This window comes from Acanthochromis polyacanthus, chromosome 5 (genome assembly GCF_021347895.1).
Source record: "Acanthochromis polyacanthus isolate Apoly-LR-REF ecotype Palm Island chromosome 5, KAUST_Apoly_ChrSc, whole genome shotgun sequence".
Lineage (NCBI taxonomy): Eukaryota > Metazoa > Chordata > Actinopteri > Pomacentridae > Acanthochromis > Acanthochromis polyacanthus.
Window position 1 is genome coordinate 31,974,391 of NC_067117.1, and position 10,066 is coordinate 31,984,456.

Consider the following 10,066-nt stretch of genomic DNA (forward strand, 5'->3'; position numbering starts at 1 on the left):
CAAACTTTAGCATGGATCCTACACAATGTTTTATAAATGAGGCCCCTGGGGTCTAATTTGTTGTGGATTAAACAAAGCATCAATTCAGACAATTTTGCCTCAAGGAATTTTAGAAATCAGAAAAGTCAAGGTATCCTTTCAGCTTTAGTGTTTTCTAACCAGATACCAGAAGATGACAGCTATTGGTAACATGCTAACAAACTAGCATTCTGGGTATAGTGTGACTGTAAATGACTGGTGGTTGTTTGTTTGTTAAAGCCACGGTGGACCACTCTCAGGAGGCCTACCAGCAAGCCTTCGACATCAGCAAGAAGGACATGCAGCCAACACACCCCATCCGGCTGGGCCTGGCCCTCAACTTCTCCGTCTTCTACTATGAAATCCTCAACTCGCCCGAGCAAGCCTGCACTCTGGCCAAGGCGGTGGGTGCACATGAACTTTGTTTACTCATGTACGAAGACTGAATTTGAATGATCTTTGGTAATATGAGTTAGAGACAGATAGCATCATCCTTCACAGAAACGTCAGCTCTTAAACAGCAGCCATTTTCTGGACATGACTGTCAAAAATCAAAAACATAGGATGCAGACAATGCCAGAAACGGGAGAGATTTTTGGGGCAAGCCAGTTTTTAAAAAAAAAAAGAGCCCATTTATTTAGCAGGAATAAGCTTAAAAGACGAGTACATGTTTTGTCTTTTTCTGAGCGTACAAAAGAGCAAACCTAGAAATGTATTTTATCCGAGACCAACTTCCTCATCACGTGAATCCGGTTGGAGAAGGATTTTTATCGGTGAACTTCTCCTTGCAGGCTTTCGACGAGGCGATTGCCGAGCTCGACACCTTGAACGAGGACTCCTACAAAGACAGCACGCTGATCATGCAGCTACTAAGGGACAACCTCACTGTGAGTATTCGCTGTCAAACACTTTTTTGTATCCTAAAAAGTACCTGGAAACTTCTGTATTTGCCATCTTATATCCTAAAGCAGAGCTGGAAAATTTAGAGGACGTTTCATATCGGTTAGATGAAATGATTCCTTTGACTGCATGGAGCTACACAGAGGCACAAAGCCACGTTTTTTTGAATTCCCGTTGGGTATGGGTGCTAAAATCTTAGAATGCAAATTAGTTCACATCAGTATTAAACTTCAGGCTGCCGCTGTTGTGCGCTTGGATTAAATCCCGTTGTCGCACACTTGGCAAGGTTTTTCTTTTTCCTGTTTCCTCTATGCAGATCTGATTAATTGTTTAATCACATTATCGTGAGATAAACATGCAGCATAAATATAATAGTGTTATGACATTGTTAATTATTAAACAAGAAAAGCACTCAGACTGCAGAACTCCACCAAAGCTGCTCAATCCTATGATTTCCTGCAGATGAAATCTTTCAACAATTCGTGATCTGCAGCGGTGGATTTGTAGAAGGATCATGATCATGTGATCATCAGCAGGCGGCTGATGTAGCGTTTACTTGTTGTTATGGTTACAGTGACGCTATCTCGCAATGATACAGACATCTTTAGCAAATTGTTGGATCCAGACTATAAGAAGCATCACTGCCAATATCTAATGAGGTGGTCCTTGTGTCATTTCTGACTGTCCCTAAAAAATTTCATCCAAATCCGTTAGTCCATTTTTGAATATGTTACTAACAGACGGAACAACAGACAGACGGACAATCATGGTGAGTGTCGCATAACTCCACTGCTTTCCTTGGCAGAGTAAATATGTGGACTGGGGTTATTTTCCATTTCATGAAGCAATTCGAGATGTATTATTACTCCAAGGAAGGCGGTGGTGTTATGTGACAATCAGCAGTGGTGTGTCTGTCCGTCTGTGTATGACTTTACTCAAAAATAGACTAATGGATTTAGATGAAATTTTCAGGGAAGGTCAGAAATGACACAAGGATCAAATGATTAAATTTTGGCAGTGATACAGCTTATAGTCTGGATCCACGGATTTGTCAAAGATTGATGTTTAATTGCAAGATTGCAGCATGGCGTCACTGTAACCATGACAACAAGTGAACACTACGTCAGCTGCCTTCTGATGATCACATGATTGTGATCCTACTACAAATGCACCACTGCGGACTTGTCAGGACTTATCCATCAGAAACGTTACAAGAAGCAATTGATTAAATTGTGGGTGGGGGGGGTTTCCGCCTTTTACATGTTCAGATCATATGATTCGGTATCTGTACATAACGTACACATGTAAAAGACACACCTGTGCTCAGCGCAAGGTCATTTTGTTTGTGAGTACATCTGTATTAAATGGCCATATTCTATGTTGCTGTGATTTCTACCATGAATTTTTTCAAGATTCCAGTCGTCTGAAATGATACGACTGAGCAGCCTGGCGGAGTACTGCACTCTCTGTGCGTTTCTTTTTTTCTTTCTGTGTTTAACAGCTTAAATGGTCACAAAACACAGCAATCGCTAGTAAATTAACAAAATAACTTTGTTGTTAACTTGACAGGACTGAAGCATTTAGAAGTTCCTTGTGGTTTCACACACGGTGTAATTTATAGGCTCAGAATTCAGAAATAGAAAAGTTTATCTTCATACTACAGATACTAGGTCCTGATTTATGTGTTTTCTGTCTTTTAGGTACTTAGATTTTAAAAGTGCTCTCTGACAGAGTTAGTTTTTTGCCTCGTAGTCATCTTTATTTGTTATTATTGCTCAATTATTTGACAGAAATGCAAAATATGTTCAAGCTCAGCTCTTGTTTGCACCTGTTGCAGCACCTGCCCTTGTATTCCTCAGAACACCGTTAAAAAAATATCCCGAGTTTCTAAACTGAAGCTGTATTTTTTTGGCACAAAGGGCAGAAATTCCATTCTGAACATTTATCATGCTGTAATTCAAGTAGTCTGAGAGGAAGCTACACTCTTGCACTTCCTCATGACTTCAGAAATCCTAACCAATGGCTGAAGGCATTGGCCTATCGCTGATCAGATGAGATAGTCTAACTAGCAGCAGTGAAAGCAGGATGTGGTGGTGCAACGGCTTAGATGGAGGACTTTTACTCAGGGGTCAGAGTTTGACTCTTGGGTGAAACCACAAAGGAGTGTTTGGCTTTGGAGTGGATGCTGGTGTGTTTCTGTTTCCATGTTTCTGCCAACCGCAGCTTTAATTCTTCACAAAAGATTCCTGAATGTCAAATTAAAGTTAAAAAAAAAAAAAGACCCTGTCATTTCCTTACACTGCTGGTGCTACCGTTTTAAGTATTTTGCAAGTATTTTTGCATATTAGTAGATATTTATGGCTCTGGTGTAGTGGGTAAGTGATTGAGTGGAAATCATAGACCAAAGCCTTTAAACAGCCAGCAGGGGGCGACTTCTCTAGTTGCAAAATAATTCCAATGTATAGAAGTGTAGACAAACCGACCCGACTTCTCACTGGATTTGTTACCTCAGTAAACACTTAACGGTCTCCATTGCCAGTTTCAAGTCTCCTTTAACATAACATGGTGGTTGTTTTATAAATTCTAGTTCAGTTTTCAGGAAAGTAAACAATGAAGGAAGTTGTGTTTTACGGCGTTTTTCCCTTTAATGAGTGTACAAAATATTCTTTGTCATCTCCAACTAATTCCATCAGTTAGCCAGCATAATGATGTAGATGCTGTAAAAGCTCAATGTTTTTCATAGATGTGTAACTCCTTTTAGTTCAGGGGCTACTTTCAGCCCCGTTTGAGCTCAAGTGAGCCGGACCAGTAAAATCACAGCATAATAAGCTAGAAATAACCACAGTTCCAAATGTTTCCTTTGTTTTAGTGCAAAAATGTTCACATTGAAGGAATTGTGTTTTTACAAAACATTTTGAACAACCTGACATTTCTGAAGAAAAATAAGTTCATTTTCAACAATATTATGCCTCAGTTTATCAATTGCAGATTAAAATTTACAGATCAGTTTATCTACAACAAAACATTTAGTCACAGGTATCTGGAACTGAAAGATGTAGTATTTTACTTTATGATCAAAACGACAAAAGTCACATAAAAAACAGACAAAAAGCAAAAACAAGAAAAATTATTAGAGAAATGAGGCACGAAACGACAAAAGGGAGAAACAGAATGACCAAAAAAAGGACAAACGACACGAACCAAAACTAAAGCAAGACAAAAAATTACACAAGTGACCGAAACGAGCCCAAAAATGACTAAAACAAGTAATAAAACGACAAAAAATAGACAACACAAGCAAGACAAAAACAAAACAACAAAATCATGCTCACAACAACGAATGAAGCAAAACACAAAATGACAAAAATAAGACAAACACAAGTGAGACAAAAAGGAAACGCAAGACAACAAAAGTCAGAAAGAAAACAAGACGCAATATTCCAAAAATTAGACGCAAAACGACAAAATGACCAAAAATAAGACAAACGACATGAAACAAAACAAAAAACAGACAATTAGACCAAAAAAGTTACAAACCAACAAAAAAACAAGTAACAGAACAGCAAATAAATCAAAACTCAACTTGACAAAAATAATACAAAAAACACAAGTGAGACAAAAAGGAAACACAAAACGACAAGTCAAAGAAAAAACAAGACAAAGCATTCCAAAAATGAGACACAAAAGAACCAGACAGGTAGTGTTTTTCTTTATGATCAAAACGACTCGTCATGGTCTAGAAATATTTTTAAATGTGTAGTTCTACTAATTTACAATCTGCAGTCCATGTCTTCTCTGTAGTCCCAACGTAGATGCAGAATAACAGCAATATTTTTAAATGCTGCATGTTTTTGGTGAGTGTTTTCACCAAACTCTGGAGCTTCATAGACTCAGACTTGGACACATAATGGGGTTCTTCATGAGATTTTTGCATAAAGCTCAATACGGCCCTCAGTGAAACGTAAAGCAGGAGTGACTTGTATGAAGGGCTTTTCAAAATAAAAGACAAGTTTTGAACTGACGCGCGTTTTTCTTCTTTTTCTGCAGCTGTGGACATCAGAAAACCAGGGAGACGAGGGTGAAACCGGCGACGGAGAGAACTAGAGCGCACTTCACTGTTGACCCATCCCCACACTCTTCCTCCTCCTCCTCCTCTTCCTCCTCCTTTTATCTCTCTTCCTGTTTCTTCTCTTCCTCCTCTCTTCGTACACATAAAACGGCCCGTTCATTCCCTCGTCCCACTTTTTTCAAGCCCGGCCTCCTGACTTCCCTTCTGTATAACCAACAGCATGAATAGTACCTGAACCTTCACAGACTGATATTTAAGAGAAAAATAAACGAGGGGGGAGGAGAAAAAAAAAAGAATAAAGCAAAACTACTCCATCGCCCTGACCATCCCTCCCTCCTTCCTCTCCTCCATCCTGGCACTCCAATGCAGGCCAGCAGACTAAAGCTCACTGGCCAGTCTAGTCTTAGAGCACGCAGGGAGAATTTGTAACCGCAAATTGAACTTTTAGAGCCCACGTTCTCCCGTGTTTTTGTTTTTGACCCTCTTTGTTCAAAATCTTTCTCTTCCATTCCTTCCATTCTTCCCCTCCTTCCTAACATCTCAGAACCTCCTCCTCCCCCCTACCTCCCCCTCACACCACCGCCACCTCTCTCTAGTGAGTTTAATGCATTTATATAGTTGTCCATCCCTCCTTTCTCTTTTTGGCTTTTCTTAGTGTAACTGGCAAAACATGGCTGGTTTTATTCCACTTTAAACAAAACGACGACGATAAAAAGGTGATTAAACTGTCCGTTTATTTTCAACAAACACTGTGATGCTTAGTTTTTCCAACCACCCAATATGGAGCCTGGGAGGGGGGGGGGTGTTTGAACAGCAGTGCAAATTCTGCTGAGGTTTATACAGAAGGGTTATCCTACAAGGCTGTATTGTGACACTGACAAATCTAAAAACAAAAAGTGTTTCACCCGCTGTGTAATCAAACACTCACCGCTTTTGTTTTTCTCTAACCGGGACCCAAACTTTTATGTAAGACCATTCTGCATATTTCAAATTCGGAGCTAAAAAACAATAGATGAATTAGGATTGGAAAGCTAATGCATACATTCCATCTCCAGACAAACAAATGGGACCTTGAATGCCCGCTTCCCCGGATCCACCTCCTGTCAGGTGCTGTTGACCATCAGTACTACTGTCCCTTAAACCACATGCTCATTTCCCTTTGCGGTTGCTTTTTTTTATTTTAAATATTTCTTTTATGTGTGTGTGTGTGTTTGTATAACAAATTGAAATCTCTTCTTTCTGGTTTTTGAAAACTGTAAAATTGTAAAACATTTTTAGAGCTTAACTGTAAATGTGTCTTTTTGGAAAAAACAAAAACGGTTTGTTCGATGTTGTTCGTTAACACCTGCTTGCAGAGAAAAACCTTGAAGCCGTTACAGTCAGCTGCTGTTTCATCCTTTTGGCTTTTTTTTTTATGTGGTACTTTGTCCTCATTTACGCCCCCTTACTGCTCATTTTGTTTAGACGAGTCCTAAAGTTTCCACTCGCCACTGAATGGGGAGATCTGCCAGCAAGAATGTCTTCATTTACCGCCATGTTAGTCTACCGCGGCATCGAGTGGGGAATTGTACACGCTGTGGATCGACACTTAAACGCACCGCTTCCTCATTTCCAAAATAATTAAAGGAGGTGTTGATCGGATCATGTTGGCTAATCAGGATTCAGCTCAAAAATGAATGAAATGACAACAGAAAAAAGCTAAAAATCTGACATTAATCTGCTCTTTTGGTAAAATAACGGCAAGAAAATCAGTTTTAAAGCTAAAATTAATACAATTGCAAGCTTTACAGAACGGAAGTGGTGGGTTGAAGTGTCACCTTTGGCGCAGTTGGGAGTCCACAACAGGTACGTGCGTCATAAGAGCCGAATCGCAGCCGATCAGCCAATCGTGGAAGTGAGAACCTGTAATTTACTATCACGCTTTCCCTGAAAAACAAATCGCCTCTCAACTGTGTCAAAGAATGCAAGGAGGAGCGAACACTCGATCGGCAATTAACGGTACATTTTCCAGCTCCTTTTCAGATCTTTCCTACCGGCAAAAAAAAAAAACAAAAAAAAAAACTACGCCCTTCAGAAACCGAGATACCATGCACGTTTTCAAACCCAGTGCAAATCCCAACCGGTGTCCAAAGCCGTGTTTTTTTTCCCTTCGAACTTATTTTCCTCTCCACTCAGTGTCACAATAACCTTGTCATTAACCATCTCGACATTCCACTCTGTAGGTGTAGAAGTCATGTGTCTCAGTGTTTTGTTTTTTTTTCCTTCTTTTGCTGGGGACAAATGTTTTCATGCACTGACGTTTGAAAAAGGTTTAAAAAAAAATTTTCCTCCCCTGCCGCTCTTTTTCTCATTAGCCGAACAAAAAAAAAGGCAGTTATTCTACGCTTTCTAAGGAAAAAAATGATCCCATGCAGTAGTGAATGTGGCACCGAGCCTGTCTGTATATCTGGTATCTGAAATCATTTTGTTTTTACTGACCAGTATTCTGCTTAAAATAAAAAGGAAAAAAAATAAGCCAAAAATAACAACAAAAAAAACAAAAAAAGTTTGCTTCTGTGACGGTTTTATTGCTTAGCGCGCACGTGGTTGTGAAAATTTAGAGTTAGCTTAAGGACACCAATAAAAACGAGAAAATGACCAAAAAAAAAGACAACCCCTTGGATACCCCGCCCCCACCCCACCCTGGTTATTGACGTAATACTAGATTTGTGTATGTCTTTTAAAAAAATAATAAAAAAAAAAGTAATTCCAACTCTAGTTTCACCTTACATGTTATAAACAGGACAAAATGTAAAAGACAATTTAAAGTGAAATAAAGGTTTTATCAGTTCCGAATCAGCCCTGCTCTGTTTATTACCACCACTAGTCCGCATGTTGTGTTTGCTTTTTTTTTTAATTGATATTTTCTGATTGAACATCTTGCATGGCATGTGGGGAGTTTAGACAACCGGAAATCTAAAAACGCACTGGAGGAGCGGGAAACTTAGACAAAAATGCAAATACTCGACAGGATAACGCTGGCTTCTCCTGGTATGCAAATGCAGCCAGACGCAAATTCTTACATTTGGTTTTCGCTGAGGACGAAATGAAAATCCATAAAAGGAGAAGAACTGACACGAGGAGAGATGGGATGTTTATCTGAGTAGTTCGATGGCTGTGGTCGGACGCTTCCCGGCTTTGGTGTTTTGTTGCTCAATTTCATTCTTCATTCTAACCATTTGTCACTTTTTCTATGTGCCGACTGTAATACCACGATTGTCTTTGAGGAAGACGGTTTGTGTGCGCCCCCTTTATCCCCGTTTAGAGAACACACAACCCCCTGGAGATGCCTGTTTTTAAAACTGTCTTTTAAATCTGCAGCTAAAAATCGGAGGAAAAAAGTGAAATATTGGAATATATTTTATGCTTTATTGGTTTAAAAACTTCAACATGACAACATGGCTTGCTAACGGAATAAATCATAATGTACACAAAGCGCATGACTGTGTCACTTAAAACATCGAGATTTGTGTCCAATAAATGACCTGAAATGACCTTACCTTATCACGTCACTGACACTCTGAGTTGCATCTTTTCATATTTATAGTTGGCGCCACCAGCTGTCCATGTCGATGTCCAGATGGAATTGGAAGTTAGACCCTTGCAGAAAGGCATTTTTTATCCAAGGAATAATAGATAAACGGGTCTAATCTGGTTTAGGTAAAGGTAAATAATGTTTCTGTTGAGGCAGAGAGCAGTGGGCACATTGATCGGTTGCAAATCTATTTAAGACGCAGTATTCAGACAATGTTTTTCACGATTCTGGCCACAGTATACTTGACATGGGAGTGAAACGTTGGGCAGTGGCTAGAAATGCCAAATGAAGGATTATGATGCATTTAATGCTTAATAAGTAAAGCCAACATTTAAATGTCCAAGGAATGTGTCCAGTCAAACTTACCTGGTATCAGTGACTCACTTGTATAGAAGTTCCCAGCTTGGAGGAGGTAGTTTAGTGAAGTCAGAAGGCGAGTCATCGGATTGTGATTGAGGGGATCTGGTCTTAATTTAGTGCCTCGGGTATTGGCGTTACATTCAAGTCAGTGGTTTGTGAACACACAAGACTGGACAGAACATCAAGTGACGGTAGATAATACACTAATAAAACACAAAAGACTCAATGAAGTAAGCTCATCAGAGCATCCAAATAAGAAAAGCACTCGGAGAGCGCAGTACTTCACCAAGGCTGCTCAGTTGTCGTATCCATTTCCAATGGAAAATAGCCATGGTACGCAGCAGTCAATTTGTAGTGGGATGGCAATCCTGTGATCGTCAGCAGGTGTAGTGTTCACTTGTTGTCATGGTTACAGTGATGCCGTGCCGCTATCTTGCAATGATACAGAAATCTTTAACAAATCCGTGGATCCAGACTATAAGCTGCATCACTGCCAAAATCTAATCACTTAGTCCTTTAGCGTTTCTGACCTTCAATGAAAATTTCATCCAAATCCGCTTTTGAGTAATGTGAAGACGGACAGACAGACAAACACTGATTGTCCTGACAGCTGTAATGGAGCTCAGGACTCAAAGTGAGCATGTACGAATGATTGTTTCTGCGTGAAAACTCACCTGTCAGATGTAAATATTGTGGAGATTAGCTCCTGACGGATAATTTTTAAACTCTCTTGCATTGAAAATGATCCCATGGGTTTCTTAATCTCAAATCATCCAGGTCCTTCTGCTCCACTATTTCTGACTGGAATGAAACTTTCATAATTCGTCACCTTCCTAGACTAATGGCATTTTTTGACAAAAGTTACTGTTTTGCCTAAATCATCTCCCCATGATGCCAGCCACCTCTGGTAAAATCATCTAAATCCTCAGCTGAACAGATCATGTGATTCTATGTCTGTAGTATAATGGCCTAAGTCAAGGTTCAATGTGGTGTGGTTCAGTTTTTTGTGTTTTTGGAAAAAAATAGTTTGGCCAATATTTTTAAGAGGGTGTCAACTATAGACATTTAAAATAGTATCTGAAATTTTAGCTTTATTTATGAAGTATTTTCCTTTCTGTACATAGTTTCACACATTGAGACTAATG

At 39.5% G+C, this 10,066-nt stretch overlaps 1 protein-coding gene across 1 annotated transcript in view; it reads left to right on the top strand.

Annotated features, from left to right (window-relative positions):
* Window positions 1–8,530, top strand: part of ywhaba (tyrosine 3-monooxygenase/tryptophan 5-monooxygenase activation protein, beta polypeptide a) — a 29,826-nt gene extending 21,296 nt beyond the window's left edge. Inside the window, exons 5-7 of the mRNA XM_022208402.2 lie at window positions 259–422; window positions 810–905; window positions 4,966–8,530. Of these exons, the coding sequence (XP_022064094.1) occupies window positions 259–422; window positions 810–905; window positions 4,966–5,022 (317 nt within the window). The 3' untranslated portion in view covers window positions 5,023–8,530. The remainder of the gene's footprint in view (window positions 1–258; window positions 423–809; window positions 906–4,965) is intronic.
* Window positions 8,531–10,066: the final 1,536 nt, after the last annotated feature.